Source organism: Panthera leo, chromosome D3 (assembly GCF_018350215.1).
Source record: "Panthera leo isolate Ple1 chromosome D3, P.leo_Ple1_pat1.1, whole genome shotgun sequence".
Classification (NCBI taxonomy): Eukaryota; Metazoa; Chordata; class Mammalia; order Carnivora; family Felidae; genus Panthera; species Panthera leo.
In genome coordinates this window covers 66,149,486-66,171,703 of record NC_056690.1, presented here as the reverse complement: position 1 = coordinate 66,171,703, position 22,218 = coordinate 66,149,486, and the positions used below count along the sequence as shown (strand labels likewise).

At 42.6% G+C, this 22,218-nt stretch overlaps 1 protein-coding gene across 3 annotated transcripts in view; it reads right to left on the bottom strand.

Annotated features, from left to right (window-relative positions):
* LOC122203483 (urea transporter 1) overlaps positions 1 to 22,218 on the bottom strand; it is a 53,755-nt gene that overhangs the window by 8,495 nt on the left and 23,042 nt on the right. For all 3 annotated transcript variants that reach the window (XM_042910377.1, XM_042910379.1, XM_042910380.1), the window contains 6 exons: positions 10,582 to 10,738; positions 9,703 to 9,892; positions 7,150 to 7,278; positions 5,483 to 5,675; positions 1,347 to 1,494; positions 1,001 to 1,135 (listed from right to left, as the gene is read on the bottom strand). In XM_042910377.1, the coding sequence (XP_042766311.1) occupies positions 1,001 to 1,135; positions 1,347 to 1,494; positions 5,483 to 5,675; positions 7,150 to 7,278; positions 9,703 to 9,892; positions 10,582 to 10,738 (952 nt within the window). The remainder of the gene's footprint in view (positions 1 to 1,000; positions 1,136 to 1,346; positions 1,495 to 5,482; positions 5,676 to 7,149; positions 7,279 to 9,702; positions 9,893 to 10,581; positions 10,739 to 22,218) is intronic.

Genomic DNA, 22,218 nt, shown 5'->3' with positions numbered 1-22,218 from the left:
TCCACCCTTCCCCAGTATCACCCAGGGATACCCCAGTATCCCTACACTCTAATACATTATCTTACTTTTTACTTCGTATTGAATTAGGGATGCCAGAGGCTCTGGGTGAATATGTCTCCACTTTACAAGGGCCTGAGAAATCCATTAGCTTTTCAAATCTAAATCACTTGAGGTGTGTTCTCTTAAAGGCCTGAATGCTGCCACTGGGAACAGAGTAGGGTAGGGGAATTACAGAAGTTGTTACCAAATGTAGATTCCGGGCTTGAATTTACCCTAATTGACTGGATGCCCTTCAGCACATCACTTCACCTCTCTGGCCTCAGAACCCCAGTAGTAAAATGAGAAGGAAGGTGTGGGGATCTCCAGAACCATCTGGCTCTGACAGGAGGAGTCTGGCTGGAATATGGGGGTCCGAACGGATGAATACAGCGGGTCTGAAAATGTGGTCCCTGGAGGAATAGCATCAGTGCCACCTGGCCCTCGTTAGAGACGCCAACTCCTCCCCCACCTCTAACGACGAATCAGGGACTGGGGAAGGGGGGCAGCCATCTGTGTTTTAACAAGCCTTCCAGGTGATCCTGACACTCCCTGAAGTGTGAGAACAGCTGGTTCCTGTGATTCTCAAAGGGCCACATGTAGTCCTGCCTGACTCACCAGGAGAGATGGCTCTGTGTTTAGCTTGACTCATTTTATTAGTTTCTTGGGTCAACGACTAGTATGAAGAACATAGGACGAGTCAAGTTTCTATCCCCCAACATATACATAAGGCAAATGTTTAATATGGCTCAACAGGCTCTCCTGTCCTCATGATAACCCATGAGGAGGGCCCAGGAGGGCTTAATCCATCCAGAGAGAGGAAGCCACCTGCCCTGCTCACACACAGAGAGAGCCGGGGCCCAAACTGGAACCCTTGCCCCAGTTCCTCACACAGTCATATCTTACTGTTTGGGCTGATCCCATGGTTATGAGCGAGCTTCCCTCCGAGGTACAGTATACTCACCGCAGGCAAGAGCCAGCAGGTGGGTTTGCCAGGTCAGTGCCATGAACATCCCCCCCATTGCAATGCAGGCCAGAGAGCTGTTGAAACCCCAGAGTCCAAAGTAGATGTTCTCAAATGGCGCTGAAAGACTGAGTCCTGTTAGGTAAGACAGAAGGAGTCACAGCTGTGGACAAAAGGCAACACGCTCTGGAAGGAGGTTAGGGGTGGGGGAGGCACCAAGGGAGTTCTTGGAAGCAGAGCTTAAAGGCCTGAAGGTCTCAAGAAAGGTCTGGAGCATGGAAGACACCGGAGGGGGTGCAAGCAGCGGGGGAGGTGCTCGATATCCCATTGCCCGTCTCAGGCTTACCTGCTGCTATCCCCAGCAGTGACCCGATGGCAGCGTGCAGGCACATGAGCGGGGAGGAGAGCAGAATGGCGCCCAGGAAAATGCCCCCCGACCACGGGTTATCGCAGCCGTAGATCTGACCGACACCCACAGGCAGGGATTTCAACAGCTGCAAAGCCATTTAGAGAAGGAGGTCATTAAAACAGCTGAACAGACACCTACAAACACATACAAGGCAATGGTAGAGTGGGTTTATCTTGTCTTTTGAGATCAGTGTGACTAATTTTTTTTATTTTTTTAATTAAAAAAATTTTTTTTAATTTTAGAGAGAGAGTACGTGCAAGTGGGGGAGAGGGGCAGAGGGAGGAAGAGAGAATCTTAAGCAGGCTCCACGCTCAGCACGGAGCCTCACGTGGGGCTCCAGCCAAACCCATGACCCCGGGATCAGGACCTGAGCTGAAATCAAGAGCCGGGTGCTCAACCAACTGGGCCACCCAAGTACCATCACCCTACCCCCACCCCCCGCCTTTTTAAAAATTCTCTCTCTTTACAGAGAAACCTCACACTTTTGCTTTATCCCAAAAGATGCACCAGCCCATACCTGCTGCATACTGAGCACACCTTCCTAGAACCCCCTTCACTCTGGGGCTCCGTTGCTGCACTGACACGGTGGCTTTGGCTGCTGATAAGCTCCCTGGTGGAGTCACTGCCTCACAGCTTACACTTCTGTTGCTTTTAACTGTCCATTGGTTCTCAGGCCTAATACATCAGTGCACACTGTGGTCAATAGAAGTACTATTGCTCCCTTGCAATTGGGTTGTTAAGGCCAGAGACCCAGAGTCGGGTTCTCTTATCCATAATTCAGAAGCAATTATCAGCAAGTTCATGAATCAGGACCCTATTGACACTTCTGCTGTTAATGAGAACATGTATTTATTTAAACCAGAATATCCTTAGCTTGTTCCAGTTATAAACAACTGCCAGTCAGTGCAAAAAAACCGCCACAAAAATACATGTAAATGTCATGTAAATTTACCTGTAACACATGTAAATTTCTACTTTCTGGCCGAGGCCTGAATTCAGCTCGTGTGTTCACAGAATGGCAGTTTTCGGGAAGGGACAGGGTTTGATTTAAGCTAACAAACGTGAATAGCATTTTATAGCAACACATTTGGTAGGTCCAGGATAGGCATAATTAACCACACTAGGTTCCTTTGTGACCAAGACCATTTACTGAAAGATGCCTTCCCATCTTGCTCCCTCCGTCTTCTCTAGGTCACATGTATACCTTCTGAGGGGCCTTGGGGAAGCAGTGACTCTGACACAGGGGGCTCTGCCTCGGCGCGGGGACTGGGGAACTGCCCTCTCCCTTCATGCGTTAGGCTGGAACTAACGCTGGCTTCCAAATGCTGCATCAGTCCTTGCTCAGAGCACGGGACCATACTGTGAGTTTGAGTCTATCCTAAGATGGACCTTAAAATTTCCAGCCCACACTGGATCTTCATGTCTACGCGAAATCATTTCCTGTTTCTCTAGAGCAGGGAACTTGATGCGGGCAAAGACTACTTAGGCTTTCATCTCAGAAGTGGACAGCAGAACTATCCCCTGGGTAGCCCGGGAGGCGGAAGCTGGGTGAGATGGGAAATAAGGGTGCTGATGTTGGGGCGGTAGTTCATAGTGAGAAGAGCAAGACCCTTACCTCCGCGGATCAGCACTATCCAGCAGGACTTCCATGGAGGTGGAATATTCCTTTGTGTGCTGCCCAATACATGTGCCTACTGAGCACCTGAAATGTGGCTAGTGAGGCTAAGAAACTGAATTTTTAATTTTATTTAATTGTAATGAATTTCAAATTTAAATTAAAATAGCCACATGGGGATAATGGCTACTATGTTGGACAGGGACATTTTAGATAGATTACTTAACATTATTTATAATATTTTTCACAGGGGATTCGAATAAACATTTGATTTTCTTTTTGGGTTATTTCCAAATGCTCCTATTTATTTTCTGGGCAAGAATGTACAGAGAAGCCTGCCTGAGCTCTTCACATGTTTTGATCGCTCAGCAAGGAGGACGGCAAATGGGGTTTCATAACCTGATAGTGGGAAAGCCAGTCTTTTTCACATCATAAAAGGTGGTAGTTTTCTTCTGATTTAAAAAAAAGTGTTTTTTAATGTTTATTTATTTTTGAGAGAGAGAGACACACACACAGAGTGTGAGCAGGGGAGGAGCAGAGAGAGAGAGAGACACACAGAATCCAAAGCAGGCTCCAGGCTCTGAGCTGTCAGCACAGAGCCCGATGCGGGGCTCGAACTCACGAGCTGTGAGATCATGACCTGAGCTGAAGTCAGATGCCCAACTGACTGAGCCACCCAGGTGCCCCTCTTCTGATTTTAAGTGTTCTCTTGTTTTTAATAGTCAAGAAACCTTAAACAGAGTTATTAAATAAACACCAACAGGAAGAGCTGGAATGTGATTTGGGTTAACCAGGTTTTTAACTTATTTTTATTATTATTTTTTAATGTTTATTTTTGAGAGAGAGAGAGAGAAAGAGAGAGAGAGAGAGAGAGCATAAGCACAAATTGGGGAGGAGCAGAGCAAGAGGGAGACAGAGAATCCCAAGCAGGCTCCACGCTGTCAACACAGAGCTTGATACGGGGGTTGAACTCACAAACTGTATCAGTATCAGCCAAAATCAAGTATCAGATACTTAACCAACTGAGCCACCCAGGCACCCCTGGGTCAACCAGATTTTTTAAAAAGGTGCTCTCTTTGTGCACATCTGTAAAGAGATACATAGAATACATCTTATGATAGCAGTTCTCAAACTCTGGCCTACATCACCGTTATTTGGGAAGCTTGTTAATACAGGCTCCCAGACTCTATTCCCAGAGATTAGGATTTAGGGAGTCTGAGATGGAGCTTGTACTGATATTTAAAAAAGAAAAAAAACAATGATTCTGATGCCTACCAAAGCTTGAGAACCATGAATTATTGTACATATTCTATGAGATCTGCCAAATGAAAAAGCAGAATAGAGAGGTTCTGTAATGAGATCTAATGGAAGGAACAAATTCTTTTGATCAGAGGAGCCAGATCATGGAAGCCTTAACTCCAGGCTGGAGGCCTTGCCTCAAAGGATGGCCCCCAACACACCCACCCAAAGTTTGAAACAGTCTTTGACTCCGACTTTGAAACAGAGCTATACTCTGGAGTGGATTTTAGGAAAAGAGGAGGAAAAGTTAGCTTTGAGCAGTCATTTAAAAGACCCCTTAGAGTGGTGCCTGGGTGGCTCAGTTGGTTAAGTGTCTGACTCTTGACTTTGGCTCAGGTCATGGTCTCACAGTTTGTGGGTTTGAGCTCCATGTTGGGCTCTGCACTGACAGTGGGGAGCCTGCTTAGGGTTCTCTCTCTCTCTCTCTCTCTCTCTCCCTCTCTCTGCCCCTCCCCCACTCTCTTTCTTTCAAAATAAATAAATAAACATTAAAAAAAACCCCTTAGAACAGGGGTGCCTGGGTGGCTCAGTTGGTTGAGTGTCCAACTTCAGCTCAGGTCATGATCTCGTGGTCTCTGAGTTTGAGGCCCACATCAGGCTCTGTGCTGACAGCTCAGAGCCTTGAGCTTACTTCAGATTCTGTGTCTCCCTCTCTCTCTCTGCCCCTTCCCTGCTCATGCTCTGTCTCTCTCTCAAATATAAACATTAAAAAAAAAATTAAAAAAAAATCCCCAAACCCCAGAACAAAGAAAAAAGAGACAAAAAACAAAAAACCCAGAAAACAAAAAACCCGATGCTTAAATACAGAGAGCAAAATGGTGGTTACCAGAGGGAGGTGAGTGGGGAGACGGGTGAAGTAGGCGGAAGGAATTAAGAGTACTCTTATCCTGATCAGCACTGAGTAATGTATAGAATTGCTGAATCATTATATTGTACACCTGAAACTAATATAACACTGTATGTTAACTATACTTCAATAACAATAATACACAAACCCTTAGAGCCCAAAGTTTTGGAGCAGGACAAATGGTTCAGAGGGCAAGATGAAGGCAGCAAGGCCACCCTAGAGCTGAGTCTCCATAAGGCTCTGATGCCTTAGCCAGGAGGACACAGAGTCTTCCAGAGCCAGGCAGGAATGTGAGAAGACTGTGTACCTTACCTGCAGGGCACTGAGGTCAGTCCAGGTGACATTGGGAACCTCGGTTATAGGTTTGAACAGTTTGCCTGGGAAGAACGGATTGTAATGTCCCGTGGCCGAAAGGTACATTGACAACGCCATGTTGAAGGGCAGGGTGAAGACGGGGAGGTCCCATTTGCAGAACAAGGAGTTCAGTGCGCTTGAGAAAACTGGACTAATGACAACAGCAACAACCACAGAACAGAATGGAAGAACGTGCATGTGACAAGTCAGTTGACACTGAATCTCTACACCATGGAGGGGCTTTGTCTTCTGGGCAAATATGTCCCTAAAGTACTATTTCAACAAACTTTTCATGGCGGGGGGGGGGGGTGAGGGGGGTGGGGGGAAGATAACCGAAAAACCAAAACGAAACAAAAAAATAAACACACGTGGAATAAACCCTGTCAGAGAATAATTCTTACACAAGGTCAAAAATGAATGCTTTGCTTACTTGGTTTTGAAAAATTATATTCTGGGGTTTCTCACAGTGACTTATGAAATCCAGATTTTAGAAATACTTTTGAAGTATTTTAGACATGAAGTAATATACTATCTACACAGTTAAAGCCCCTGTGTAACCCACTTGATCATATGCCCCTCCCTCCCCACCAGAGGCGACCACCATCTTGAATTTCTAGATCATCTTCGTGTTTACTATATCTGTTTTTGAAGAAGAGAAACAATTGTCCAAGGGAGGATATAAGGTGGTGTGGGCTTGGAGGAAGAAGATTGGGATGGAGGATCGGGCAGCAGCTTTAGCAGTTGGTGACCTTTGGCAAGGAACTACTCCTCCATTTCCTTGTCTGTAGCCTGGGGGACTGGATTAGATTAGATGGTCTCTGGGCCTCTTTTGTGCTCTCCCGTGTTGGCCCATCACTAAGGTCAAGAGCTCCAGGTTATGGGAAAGGGTGCGGGGAGCACTGCAGGGGACAACTTCCGTCCTCCAGCCAGTTCTTCAGAACTGGTCAGAAATTACTTCCTGGACAGGTTGGCTCTACCAGCAAGTTCTCTCCCACACACCTGTGGTTGAAGCCAGGGTGGGTGGCCCGGCAGACACTGTCCTTAGTGGGCCACACTTCTCATTTGTGTGGTTATCAGTGTTTTATATCCTAAATACGTCATAATAAGAAGGAAATGTTTGCTTCCAACAAAGGGGGGAGGAGGTTTAAGGAACTAGTGTGAAGGATTGAAGGATTTAGGTTTAAAAAAAAAAAAAGGAACTGAATTCAGTAAATAAATTTTTTGAAGGTAGCAGGGACAGGTGGGTAGGGAGAGTTCATATAGGCACACATACAGAGTGGTTCTCAAAGTGTAGTTCCTGGATCAGCCACATCACCAGGCAACTAGTTAGAGATGCAAATCTTTAGGCTCCATCCCACACATACATATTTATATATATAATATATAATATTTATATATATAATATAATATATAATAACATTTACCATTTTAACCATTTTAAAGGGTGCGGTTCACTTGCATTAAGCACATTCACATTGTTGTGTAACCATCCTTATTGTCCATTCATACAACATTTTCCATCTTGCAAAACTGAAACTCTGTACCCATTGAACACTCACTCCCCATTCTCTCTTGGCCCTATACATGTTTTTTTTAAGGCATTTTGAAAACCAGGTATAACTTACCAAGTCATGGACATAGCAGACACAGGGAATAACAGCCACCAGAAATAGTTGCCCTTGTCTGAAAAGACAGCCATGAGGATTCCCACCAGGGTGCCGTTGTAGCCCTGCAGCCCGGCTGCAATTGCTGACCTGCGGGCAAGAGGCACAGCATGGACATTGGAAAGTTGTTATTTCTTCTGTATCATTAAGGGCCTCTGACCTGCATCATTAAGGGCCTCAGAGCTCTTATGTGAAACTTCCCTAATTCTGACATTCTTGGTAAGAGGTGTAAGATCGTCAAATTGTAAATTCACTTCTGTAGTGTCTGTGACCTTATAAACATTAATCTTCCAGCTCAGCATACATTTTCATCTTCCTGCACCTCCCTTTGGTCGTCTCCAAATATCCATTTTCAAGTTATTGCAATGAAAAACAATTACCTTTCCTGGGCAGGGTACTCCATTTATGTGCACATTTAGCACCGAATTCTTTATGCTTCTCAGCATATCACCTCACTTCTGAAGGTTGTCCTATTGGCAATTTTCTACTCCTGACCCAAATGGTTCCCGTTTCATAATTGAGGACACTAGAAGCCCTAAGTGAGAAATAGAACAGCTTCTACAGAATAAGCCCCAAGGCTGACAAGCCAGGCCCCCTAGGGCTCTAAGAGCTGACATCTCACACCACGAAGGGCTGAGTTAAAGGATGAAGTCATTGGGCCACCGGGTGCGAAGATGGTGGAGTGAGTATGTGAGGTTAGGTGCAAGGTCTGAAGGAGGGTGACACAGCCAGAGGCCACACTACAGGGGTCGTTTGGGTGGTGTGAGAGCTTCAGCGGGGGCAGGAGGTACCAGTGCAACAGCAAGGTGGTGTCGCTTACACTCACCTGGGTGAGAGCATGAGAGGAGGGACTCTCTGTCCAATGTCCTTGGTCTCCCCTAACTAATCTATCAGGACAGGTAGAAAGTGATGGGCTTTGTACTGGTTTAACCCCGGAAGTGATACTGTCTTCTAGAATGTGGGACTATACATGAGGACGGTGGACAGCTATGCAAAAACTCATCTTCTAATAAGGGACTTGGAGACTTGATGCTTGACTGCCATTGCTTTAATGGCAACGTCTGCAAGTTGCAGAACGCCATACTTAAGGCAGCAGGAAGATGTGAATTCGCTTAACACAGGATTGCCATTTTAATGCGGTCCTTTGGGACTGAAGAGAGTAATAGAGATTTGAAAATCAACACGTGTAAATATGGCTTGATTTTTAAATAACACCTGATAAGGAAAATGTGTCATTTTCCACTTGAACAAAACAATGAAGGAATAGTTGATATGGCGCAGTCTTGGACCACACCTCCATGCTGAATGGACTGTTTCCTGATGTGCGTTGGAATAGGACTGAACGTAAGCTATGGAGAACAAATCGGGCTCTTTGGACCTGATGGGAGAGTGGAACTCTTTCTGATTCTCTTTCTGGTTAGCTCCTTAGGTAATTTATGGTAAGTGTTATAAGAGCTGAGTTATTACAATGACCATCCACTGGTGCTTATGCATTGATCCTGGACATCTAGAAGACCAGTGGCCTCCCTGATAAAACTAGAAAGTCAGGAGCTGTCTTCTCTCATTGTAGAAGTCAGCTTATCACTTCTTCAATGACAGATCAATTTATAAAGTACATGCTATTTTTGAGTCGAGTATGAGATCGAGCCCTGAGTTGGGCTCTTTGCTGCCAGCATGCAGCCTGCTTGGGATTCTCTCTCTCTCCTTCTCTCTCTGCTCCTCCCCCACTTGCCTGCTCTTTCTTTCTCTCTCTCTCTCAAAATAAATAAGTAACTTAAAAATGTATGTGCTATTTTTAACCTAACACGTAGTTGAGAAAACACACAAACACTTCGTAAGTCAGAACTTACTAACTTGGAATTTGTGATTATTCATCTTTCTAGAAACTGAGCTAACCTTTACACTGTCTATAAAGAATGAATTTGCTAAACTAAGCATGGAAACAAGATATAATGGAATTAGTGGAATTTTTTAAGCCATCAAGACTTTTTTTTTTAATTTTTTTTTTTTTTAGTTTGTTTATTTTTGGCAGAAACAGCATGCGAGCATGAGCTGGGGAGGGGCAGAGAGAGAGAGGGAGACACAGAATCCGAAGCAGGCTCCAGGCTCTGAGCCGTCAGCACAGAGCCTGACACAGGGCTCGAACTCACGAACTGTGAGATCATGACCTGAGCTGAAGTTGGACACTTAACCGACTGAGCCACCCAGGTGCCCCCCCCCCCTTTTTTTTAAATTTTAAGCCATCAAGACTTTTTAAGAACTCATGCCCAAACAAAATGCTCATGATAAATAATTGATTAATCACTAAAGAAGAATGATTTAGTGAATGATGAAAGAGAAATAATAAGGGATATAGATGATCCCTTGATGTCTGACTCAAGACAAATGTAGAGTTCTGTGGAATAAAGGTAGGTTTTCTGGGAAGAGTGGGACTTTATCACTGGTTCCCAAAGTCGCTGGTTGGCTCCTGTGTTCTCAGAAGCAAGACGAGCAGGCTTGAATGGACACGCCTACCTGTCCTGAGCAAGTAACAGGGCCGTCAGGGTAGAGACCACTGTTCCCACACAGCCATTGAGAGCCCACCAGGGATTCTGGACGAGGAGCCCCACCAGAATCAGGATTCCGCTGATGGGGTTGCTGACGAACACCACTTGGGATATGCCCCGAAGAACCCAATCTACGAACTGGAGCACCTGTGGTTTGTCTGGAAGAGATGAGATATGCAGAGCTAAGGAATTGACAAGGCAAGATTCTCTTTTCCATGCCTAGTGCCCACCCTGAGTAAAATCAACACCCCTTCTGAGAAAGGTGAACTAAGTTTTGATATTCCTGGAAGCTTTTTCCCTCTGAGTCATTTCCCTTTTAGTGGCACTCAGATCCCTGAAACCCTTCTGTTTCTTTATGCTCCACCCACACTGCCCCTATTAGAATCTCCACTGCAGAAAGCACAGAATGCACTTATTTACCATGCTCAGTGGTAAAGACTCTTAAGTCAAAGAAATGAATTACCAATAATAAAACTTCAGTCTTTAAGTGCTGAAATTATGGGATGGAACCAGGTGCCTTCCTCTATTATGAACAGGGCCCTGATCCTGACCACTATCTCCATAAAAAAGCAAAACATTGGAAGGGGCTTGCTGGTTAGAAGATAAAAAGTTAGGGGTGTCTGGCTTGCTCAGTCAGTAGAGCATGTGACTCTTGATCTTGGGGTTGTAAGTTTGAACCCCATGTTGGGTATAGAGATTAGTTAAAAATAAAATCTTAAAAAAAACGAAAAGTTAAAAACTGGAGAGGAGAGGAATAGTTAAAAGTCAAGGGAATATAACTAAAGATATGAGTACAAGAACCCCACGCTACCTATCCCATCAACCCAAGGGATGGAAGCATAAATACCTTTAAGCCAGCTGGCAAATTCTTTCATATCACCGGTGACGTAGCCAAGTGCCTTGGGGAGGCGTCTTCTTCTTGGACTTGGTAAAACCTGATTTTCACCCTGGTCCATTTTAGCCATAGTGGGGCTATTCTCCATGGATAGCTCTTCCTCTGGCTCCTTCAGGAAAGGACAGAACTCATAAACATCCTAAGCCAGAGCACTCGAGACTGGCCAGCATCGGGCCTGCGTACAGTAGCCACAGAGGATGAGTTTAAAAGCACTTCATTTAGACCATGACATCCCAGGGGACTAAGAAAGCATCGATTTCCTCCTGAAACACTGTCGTGGCGAGCATTGTCCACGTCCAAATCCCATAGTACTTTTTCATCACTGCCTTTAATGCTACCATGAGAAGGTTCTGGCCTTGAATTTCGTAAGTCCATTTCTAGTTCAACAAATATTCGTTGAGCATCTACCTCCTGCTCTCAAGGAGCTCAGTCTAATGGGAAAGACTGAAAAATAGTTAATTTCAACATACTGAGTCAACTAATAATATAGAAAGAGCTAAGACCAAGTACTGAAGCTTCATGCTGTCAGTTAAAGAGCCAAACGTCAGGTTACAAAATGGTGCTCACTAATGCAGACCAAACAGCTACTTCCCGAGATAAGAAGACTTTTTTTAAAAATTAAGTTTAAAATTTTAATTCCAGCATGGTTAACATACAGTGTTATATTAGTTTCAGGGGTACAATATTGATTCAACAATTTTATACATTACTCAGTACTCATCATGGTAAGTGTACTCTTAATCTCCTTCACCTATTTCCTCCATCCCCCCACCTCCCCTCCCCTCTGGTAACCATCACTTTGTTCTCCTTAGTTATGACTCTGCTTTTGGTTTGTCTCTTTTTCTTTCTGTTGTTCGTTTATTCTGTTTCTTACAATCCACATTTGAGGGAAATCATATGGTATTTGTCTTTCTCTGACTGTCTCATTTCACTTAGCATTAACTCCATCCATGTTGTTACAAATGGCAAGATTCCATTCTTTTTTATGGCTGAATAATATTCCATTGTACATCACATCACATCTTTTTTATGGTCAAATAATATTTCATTTTATATTATATAAAATATATACAATAATGGAATATTATTCAGCCACAAAAAAGATCATTCATATATAAAAAATATATATGAATATTACTATCATTGATGGACCATATATTCCATTATATTGACACCGGGGCTGTTTCCATAATTTGGCTATCGTAAATAATACTACAATAAATATAGGGGTACATGTATCCTTTCAAGTTCATGTTTTTTTATTCTTTGGGTAAGTCCCAAGTAGTGCAATTACTGGATCATAGAGTAGTTCTGTTTTTAATTTTTTGAGGAACATCTATACTATCTTCCACAGTCACTGCACCAGTTTGCATTTTCAGCAACAGTGCGTGAGGGTTCCTCTTCGTCCACGTCTTCACCAATACTTGCTGCTTCTTCTGTTTTTGATCGTAGTTATTCTAATGGGTGTGAGGTTGTATCTTATGTGGTTTTGATTTGCATTTCCTTGATGATTAGTGGTGTTGAACATCTTTTCATGTGTCTGCTGGCCATCAGTATGTGTTCTTTGGAGAAATGTCTGTTCATGTCTTCTGCCCATTTTTAATGGGATTATTTGTTTTTTGGGGTTTGAGTTCTATTACTTCTTTATATATTTTAGATACTACCCTTTTATCAGCTATGTCATGTGCAAATATCGTCTCCCATTCATCAGGCTGCCTTTTAGTTTTGTTGGTTGTTCCCTTTGCTGTGCAGAAGCTTTTTATTTTGATGTAGTCCCAATAGTTTATTTAGGCTTTTATTTCCCTTGCTTCAGGAGACATTAGAAATGTCCATGTCAGAGAAATTACTGCCTGTGCTTTATTCTAGGATTTTTATGGTTTCAGGTCTCATGTTTAGGTCTTTAATCCATTTTGACTTTATTTTTCTGTATTGTGTAAGCAAGCGATCCAGTTTCATTCTTTGGCATGTAGTTGTCCAGGTTTCCCAGCAACATTTATTGAAGAGACTTTTTCCCATGGCATATTCTTGGCTCTTTTGTTGATGATTAATTGACCATATAACTGCGGGTTTGTTTCTAGGCTTTCTATTGTGTTCTATTGGTTTATGTGTCTGTTTTTGTGCCAGTACCATACTGTTTTGATTATTACAGCTTTGTAGTCATCTGGAACTGTGATACCTCCAGCTTTGTTTTTCTTTTTCAAGATTCTTTTGGCTCTTTGGGGTCTCGTGTGGTTCCATACAAATTTTAGTATTATTTGTCATAGTTCTGTGAAGAATGTTGTTGGTATTTTGATACTGATTGCATTAAATCTATAGACTGCTTTGGGTAGTATGGACATTTTAACAATATTTGTTCTTCCAAACTATGAATTTGGAATATCTTGCCATTTGTTTGTGTCGTCTTCAATTTCTTTCATCAATGTTTTATAGTTTTCAGGGTACAAGTCTTTCACCTCCTTGGTTAGGCTGATTTCTAGGTATTTTATTATTTTTGGTGCAGTTGTAAATGGGATTGCTTTCTTAATTTTTCTTTCTCTTGTTTCATTATTGGTGTATAGAAATGCAGCAGATTTCTATACATTGATTTTGTATTCTGGGATCTTACTGAATTCAATGATCAGTTCTAGTAGTTTGGTAGAGTCTTTAAGGTTTTCTATTTATAGCATTATGTCGTCTGCAAATAGTGACAGTTTTACTTCTTCCTTACCAGTTTGGATGCCTTTTATTTCTTTTTGTAGTCTGATTCCTGTGGCTAGGACTTCCAGTACTATGTTGAATGAAAGTGGTGAGAGTGGGGGTGCCTAGGTGGCCCAGTCGGTTAAGCATCTGACTTGATTTTAGCTCAGGTCATGATCTCATGCTTGTTTGAGACCCTCACTGGGCTCCATACTGACAGTGCAGAGCCTGCTTGGCATTCTCTCTCTCTCTCTCTCTCTCTCTCTCTCTGTCCTTTCTTTACTCCTCCCCTGCTTACACTCTCTCTTTAAATAAATAAACTTTAAAAAAAAAGTGGTGAGGGGTTCCTGGGTGGCTCAGTCGGTTGGGTGTCCGACTTTGGCTCAGGTCATGATCTTACAGTTTGTGAGTTCGAGCCCCACCTTGGGCTCTGAGCTGTCAAGAGCCTGGAGCCTGCTTCGGATTCTGTGTCTCCCTCTCTCTCTCTGTTCCTCTCCCGCTCTCACTCTCTCTATCTCTTAAAAATAAATAAACATTAAAAAAAAGCTGTGAGAATGGATATCCTTGTCTTATTTCTGATCTTAGGGGGAAATTCTCAAGTTTTCACCATTAAGTATGATGCTAGCTGTGTGGTTTTTATATGCTGCCTTTATTCTGTTGAGGTATGTTCTCTCTAAATCTACTTTATTAAGACTTTTCTTTATCATAATTGGATGCTGTCCTTTGTTAAATGCTTTTCCTGCACTTATTGAAAGGATTATATGGTTTTTATCCTTTCTCTTATTGATATGATATATCATGTTGATTAATTTGCAAATATTGCACTTGCATCCCAGGAATAAATCCCATTTGATCATGGTGAATTATTTTTTTAATGTATTGGTGGATTTGGCTTGCTAATATTTTGTTGAGGAATTTTGCATCCATGTTCATCAGAGATATTGGCCTGTAGTTTGTTTTTTGTAGTTTCTTTATCTGGTTTTGGTATCAGGGTAATACTGGCCTCGTAGAATGAATATGAAAGTTTTCCTTCTTCTATTTTTTGGAATAGCTTGAGAATAATAGGTATTAAGCTTTTCTTTAAATGTTTGGTAGAATTAGCCTGTGAAGCCATCTGGTACTGGACTTTTGTTCGTTGGGAGTTTTTGATTACTGATTCAGTTTTATTGTTGATAATCAGTTTGTTCAAATTTTCTATCTCTTCCTGAATCAGTTTTTGGAGGTTATATGTTTCTAGGAGTTTATTTCTTCTAGGTTGTCCAGTTTGTTGGCATATAATTTTTCATAATATTCTCTTACCATCCTTTGTATTTCCACAATGTCACTTGTTATTTCTCCTCTTTCGTGATATTGTTTATTTTAATTATCTCTTTCCCTCTCTCTCTCTCTCTCTTTCTCTCTCTCTCTTTCTTGATGAGTCTGACTAAAGGTTTATCAATTTTGTTGATCCTTTCAAAGAACCAGCTCCTGGTTTCATCAATCTGTTCTATTGTTTTTAAAATTTCTATATAATTTATTTTTGCACTAATCTTTATTATTTCCTTCCTTCTTCTGATTTGGGTTTCTTGTTATTTTTCTAGCTTCTTTAGGTGTAATGTTAGGTTCCTTATTTGAGATATTTCTTGCTTCTTGATTTAGGCCTGTGTTGCTATATGACGTCCCTCTTAGAACCACGTTTGCATCCCAAAGACTTTGGATCATTGTGTTTTCATTTTCTTCCTTTCTTTTGTGTGTGTGTTTTCATTTTCATTTGTCTCCATGAATTTTTTGATTTATTCTTTGATTTCTTGGTTGACCCATTCGTTGTTGGATAACATGTTATCCAACCTCCATGTATTTTGTTCCTTCCAGATTTTTTTCTTGTGGTTGATCTGTAGTTTCATAGTGTTGTGGTCAGAAAAAAGGCATGGTATGACTCCAGTCTTTTTGAATTTATTGAGACTTGTGGCCTAACGTGATCTATTCTGGAGAATGTTTCATGTGCGCTTGAAGAGAATGTGTATTCTGCTGTTTTAGGATGGAATGTTCTCACTGTATCTCTTAAATCCATATGGTCTAATGTGTCATTCAAAGACACTGTTTCCTTATTGATTTATTATTTGGATGATCTGTCCATTGATGTTAAGTGGGATGTTAAAGTCCCTTACTATTATTGTATTACTACTGATTATTTTCCTTATGTTTGCTATTAACTTTTTCAAGTATTTGGGTGCTTTCATGTTGGATGCATAAATATTTACACTTGTTCTATCTTGCTGGATTGTTCCCCTTATTATTATGTAGTTTATTTCTTTGTCTCTTGTTACCATCTTTGTTTTAAAGTCTACTTTGGGGGCGCCCCGGTGGCTTGGTCAGTTAAGCGTCCGACTTCGGCTCAGGTCATGATCTCACGGTCCGTGAGTTCGAGCCCCGCGTCGGGCTCTGTGCTGACAGCTCAGAGTCTGGAGCCTGTTTCAGATTCTGTGTCTCCCTCTCTCTCTGCCCCTCCTCTGTTCATGCTCTGCCTCTCTCTGTCTCAAAAATAAATAAACGTTAAAAAAAAAAAATTTAAAAAAAAAAGTCTACTTTGTCTGATTTGAGTATTGCTATCCTGGCTTTCTTTTTGTATTCATTTGCATGATAAATGCTTCTCCATCCCTTTATTTTCAGCCTGTATGTGTCTCTAGATCTGAAATGAATCTCTTGCAGGCAGCATCTAGATGGGTCTTTTTTTTTTTAAATCCATTCTGCCACCCTATGTCTTTTGATTGGAGCAGTCAGTCCATTTACACTCAAGATAATTATTAATGGGTATGTATTTATTGCCATTTTGTTACTTTTTTATGGTTGTTTTTGTGGTTTTTCTCTTTCCCTTTTTTCTCTTGCTCTCTTCTCTCATGATTAGTTGGTTTTCTTTAGTTTTATACTTGAATTCCTTTCTCTTTAATTTTTGCATATCTATTACTGGTTTTTGATTTGTGATTATCATTCAGTTTGTATATAACATTTTCTGCATTTGGCAGTCTATATTAAGTTGATGGTCACTTAAGTTTAAACCTCTTCTTTATTCCACTTGCCCTTATATTTAGGTATATGGTGTCATACTTTACATCCTTTTATTTTGTGAGTACTTTGACTGATTTTTGCAGATACACTTTTTTTTTTCACTGCTTTTGTGTTTCCTACTTTCCTTACTCTTACTTGTGGTCTTTGCTTTTTACTCAAAAAGTCTCCTATCTTAACATTTCTTCTAGGGCTGGTTTAGTGTTCGTGAATTTCTTTAGCTTCTGTTTGTCTGGGAAGCTCTTTATCTCTCCTATTCTGAATGATAACCTTGCTGGATAGAGTGTTCTTGGCTGCAGATTTTTTTCCTTTCAGCATTTTGAATATATAATGCCATTCCCTTTAGGCCAGCAAAGTTTCTGCTGAAAAAATCAGCTGATAGCCTTATGGGACTTCCCTTGTATACGTTTTCTTTTCTCTTGGTGCTTTTAAAATTCTATCACTACTTTTTGCCATTTTAATTACTATGTGTCTTGGTGGGAACCTCCTTGGGTTGATTTTGTTGGAGGCTCTCTGTGCCTCCTGAGTCTGAATTTCTGTTTCCTTCTCCAAATTTGGGAATTTTTCAGCTATTATTTCTTCAAATAAATTTTCCGCCCCCCCCCTTACTTTCTCTTCTTCTGAATCCCTATAATGCAAATGTTATTACTCTTGATGGTGTCACTAAGTTCTATAAGTCTATTCTCATTTTGTATAATTTTTTCCCCTCTTACTTGCTTAGCTTGATTGCTTTCCTTTCCTCTGTCCTCTAGGTCACTGATTTGTTCCGCTTCCTCTAGTCTGCTATTTATTCCAACTGGTGTATTTTTAATTTCATTTATTGTGTTCTTCATCTCTGTTTGGTTCTTTTTTTATCATCACTGAGTGTCTCACTGTTGTCCCTCACTCTTTCCTCCAGTCCAGTGAGTATCTTTATGATCATTTCTTTAAATTCTTTATCGGACATATTACTTATCTCCATTTAGCTTAGATCTCTTGCTGTGATTTTGTCCTGTTCTTTCATTTGGGACATATTCCTCTGTCTCCTCATTTTGTCTGTCTCGGCATCTGTTTCTCTGTGTTAGGAAAGTCAGATATGTCTCCTGCACTGGAGAGTAATGGCCTTATGAAGAGGTCCTGTAGTGCCCTGCAGTGCAGCGTCCCTTGTTCACCAGGACCTGGTGCTCCAGGGGTGTCTTCTAAGTGTGCTGCGTGCATCCAGCTTTTGTGACTGAGCTGATTTCTCCTTCAGTCCGGTCGTCTGCAGCGACTTTCTTTGCCCGTTGTGGGCAGGGTTTGGTCCGTGTGGTGTTAGTGGACCAGTCTGAGGACGCCTGGGGCTTGAGTTGAGTCAAACCAGGCATTTGCCAGAGATGCGGTAGCACCCATCTGCAGGGTGCTCTCCCCGTGCTGTCCACTGAGAAGCTTTTGTTGGTGGGCAGGGCCTGTAGTCAGACAGATGTCTTCCCCCAGCCCACTGCTGGGGCTGTAGTCTCACTGGTGTGTGTGGTTATCTTTCCCTTTCCCCGGGGCAGGAGTCACTTTGGAGTGGTGGTCAGGAGGGAGTCCACCACCTGTCCTGTCGGGCCTGCTTGTACTCTGCCAGGCCTGTGGCACTGCCCTGAATGGGCTCCAGCCAAAAGGGGCCCTGCAGCGTTGGGGCTGAGGCAGGTGTGTCTGCAGGGGGTGGATCAGCGGGGGAGCTGCTTTAGCAAGTTAGGTAGCTACTGCAAGCGCCCCTCTGGTCCCTGCAGGTGGTGGTGTGTTTATGCTGGGGGGCACGGGAGGGAAGCTCCTTCGTGCCTGGAGGGTCTCCCAGTGATCTCTGTCCCTCCAGGACGTGCTCTGAGACGAGTAGATAACTCTTTCTCCTGCATGTCCCAGGCGTTTTTCAAACTGCTGCGTCTCTGCTGTGCCTCCACAGGGCTGTTGTGCAGTCTCTTTAAGCACAGGGCCTCAGTTTCCTCTCTCCTGCTCTGCTCTCCTAGTGCCAAGTCTGCTGATTTTAAAGTTTCAGATTTTAAGTCCTGCTCATTGTGAGAACTCATGAAATTCAGTCCCTCTGGTTTTCAAAGCCAAATGTTATGGGGATTTGTCTTCCCTGTGTGGGCTCCCTGGTCCAGGGGTGTGTTTCTGTCCTCTCTCTGTGCCCTGGACTCCCTCATGACCATGGACCAACCTGCGGGTTCGTTTAGCTCCTGACCGTGTCTTTGCCCTTTCTACCCTCTTCCATGTGGCTTCTTCTTTACATTTAGCTGTGGTGTTTGTTTCTGCCAGTCTTCGGGTGGTTTCTGGGTTATTTACATTGAAGTGAGTGTTAGCTAGGTGTATCCATGGGACAGGGTGGGCTTAGGGCCTTCCTACTCCACCACCTTTCCTAGAAGTCCCAAGCAGCCTTGTAAAATTAAGTTTTTATTTTATACACACAAAAAAATTGAAAATTGCTGGAGATTTTAAGGTTTGAAAGGGCAGAATTGTTTACAGTCTGTATGCGTTGACACAGCCTAAGTAAAGCCCCTCATAGACAGTCTCCAACTCAAAGATTGCTTGAATATGTCCCCACATCGGGCAACTGCCTCAGACATTCTTTGTTTTGGGGATTTGTTATTTAAATGTTGAAAAACAGACAAGGATAATATTCCACAAAGTATAGACACTGGAAAAGGTAAAAAGGAACCAAGCTATTGAAAACCAAAGAGTTGTAATCTAGGAATTGTAAAACATAAGAACGTACGAGGCATGATTATAGTCAGCGTGCCTCGGGAAAATGCTAATATGACCGTGGCTTGTGTTCACTACGAGGCTCTTCCCTTCTCATGATAACTATATGATAGGAAAGCACCAGCATCACCAGAATGGTACCCACCAGACAACAATGAAGTTTTCATCGTGCCAACGGTAGAAACAAATGAAGAATACCAATGAGGTAATCCCAGAGATAGGCAAAGAGAGAAAGACAATGGCAAGACCACCGTGAGCATGCAAGAAATGCCAAGAGCACAGCCAGGTGAGCAGGGAGTAGGAAAACATCAAAACTCTCAGATCCCAGAAGGCACAAGTGGAATGTTGAAGCCACAGGCATATAAGACATGTAATACCCCAAATCTATGCAGATAAACCAGCTCATCTTCTCCCTGTGGCCAGGGTGTGCATAAGGGGTTCTCATAGTTATTTTTGACCCCATCACTGTTGCATTTACCATAGCCAACAAACACCTATCAAAAGATAATGAAGTTACGCCTTTTCAAAATTTTTATTTTTTGCAATCCTGTCTAGTTTTGGCTTCTGTTAATTCCAGTACAGAAATCAATGTGGGTCACTGATTTTTTTATTGAGTAACCATTACACTTCAATTCCATTCTTTCACTGCCCAACTAACTGCTCCACTTTTAAACAATGGCTGGCCATTAATCATTACGCAAAACAGAAGCTATTTATGCAACGAATTCTAGAGCAAGCTCATTTCGTCTTGGCAAAATAGTGTTAGACACCAGCATTTGTGAGATTTCCAATGAACCTTGGCATTAAGAAATTCTTAAATTGAAAATTGCTGGAGGAGGTCAGGAATCAAAACTTTGCCTATATGGAGCTCAGCTGGCCCCAGAGTTAAACATGGAAAACTATTCAAATTCTAAGCAATTATGAAAAATTATCTTTTATTTTATAATCTAAGTGATAGCTATCATTTATTTTCATATATCTTCCTCTTTAAATCTTATAACTGACCGTATTGTTCAGTAAGTAACTTCCTCAGCTCTAGTGACCCACGTGCAAAGCTAGACCGATCTGTGAGAGGCATCAGGATTTGTCCCAGGCAACGTCAAGGACCTCAGACACAATTGCTTCGAGTTTCTGTAATTGAGGAAGTCAGTTTCTACAGAGGCAGCACTGAATGAAAACATTACAAGTTTTCCATCAACTACAGGAACAATTAAACGTATAGGTTATTCCAGAGTGAACAAATTCATGTTCTTGAAATTTCTGGCGTCTATTTATTTATTTAAAAACCACCACCACCTCAGAGATTTTGGAGATAACAGATGCCAGACTCGATATTCTAACTGGCCAGACGTGATTGAGAACCTGCATGGCCTGAGCTCCCTGCGGAGCCACCCAACGTTAAAGCCTGGGTTATTTTTTGTCTAAATCCACAGTCATAGAAGGCTTATTGTGATTTATGTCTCCAGTACCCACATGTTGGGATGAGTTGTTGGGGTACCATGCCCTGGAGACAGGGCTCCTCTCCCGAGTTAAGCAGACAGGTGCTGCTGTGGCACCCCCACCCCACACCAGGAACCATGCGTTCTAAACTACTAAACACTTCCAGAACCCCTTGAATCTTGACAACTTGCTCCAGAACTCAGGCACGAGCGCTGGTCATGAGAAACCAGTAACTTCAAGGTTGTAGTTCACCTTAGAATTCTATCACGCTTGACTATTTGCAGGTCTTGGGGGGAACTTTAATAATTCCAATCGGGAAGAGAATGCAGCAGGGAACCTCTACTGATACTCAGATTTCTTAAATCTAAGTAGGTCATGAAATTTAACTAAAAAGACAAGAAAATGAAAGGAAGAAGCTCTAATTAAGTAGAAGCAGGGTAAGATTAAACCCCAGACTACTTTGTTTCCTCGCTTTTCCACTGTTACCAAAACTCATTAGTCAGCATCTAACCCAAGATGAGCACCATGTGACTTCTCGGCCATGACTCTTGTGTATGCCACTGAGCTCAAGCCACACCACTCAGCAGAGCATGAGGACCCCACTTCCCAGGCTGTGTTCAGAAAAGACACACCAGAGTGTGGAGGGCAGGCCCCCACGTTCCTGGAGACGGAGGCTGCAAAGAGGGATCATACCTGTTCCGGCGGCCCACGCTCCTGGGCCAAGCTGTGCCAGGAAGAGCCTCCGCGCGAAGCCTCACCAACCTTAAGTCCAAAAGAGTCTTTCCAAAGAGGACCACAAGGGGCATCACCAGGGCCGCCAACCAAAGACTGTCCATTCATCCTTCCTTTCTCTCCATACTTGACAGAGGGCAAAAAGACGTGAATCAGAAGGATGAGGACGTGAAATGCAGGGTGGTAGGAGGCAGGAGGTGCCCAGTGGGTTTCTGGGGAGCAGAGCTGTGGCCCCAGATGGAGACTGCCAGCAGAGAAGGCACACTTCTCCATCAACAAGAAGAGACAATGAGCTGACTACAGACATGGAATGTTCACTTTACTTTGTTTAAAATAAAAGGAAAAAATGATGTCAAACCACCCTGCACAGAGACCACTGCACAGACTTTGTTCTGCTGTGTTTCTCTGCTAGCGGGAGGTTGGTAAATCTGAAGCCTGTCTAGAGGGAGGCGTGGGCTTTAGGCTAGGACATGCTTCAGGCAAACTGTTAGGGCTCCATCTTGGGGACCAATGCCAATGTAACAATTTCCCTCAGCCTTGTTCTTTACAAACAGGAGAAGAAGGCATGGGGGTGGGCTCTATTTTCTGTAGTAAGATATGAGCCACACTTTTAATGCACAGCAAGAGCCCCGTCTCAGAGACTGCTAAGTGGCATTTTTTTTTCTTGTATCAAAATGAGATTTGTTAAATATTGGATATCATCTTGTTAATAACAAACAATCCTTAGTTGAATTCAACAAGCGTGGCAACTCTTCCTAAGTTTTATTTATTTATTTATTTTTAAAAGTTTATTTTATTTATTTTGAGAGAGAGAGCGGGGGAGGGTCAGAGAAAGGGACAGAGAGAGAATCCTAAGCAGGCTCTGCACTAACAGTGCAGAGCCTGATGCGGGGCTCAAACTCACGAACTATGAGATCATGACCTGGTCTGAAGTTGGACACTTAACCGACTGAGCCACCCAGGTGCCCCTCTAAGTTTTATTTTAAAAAAGAAAACTTC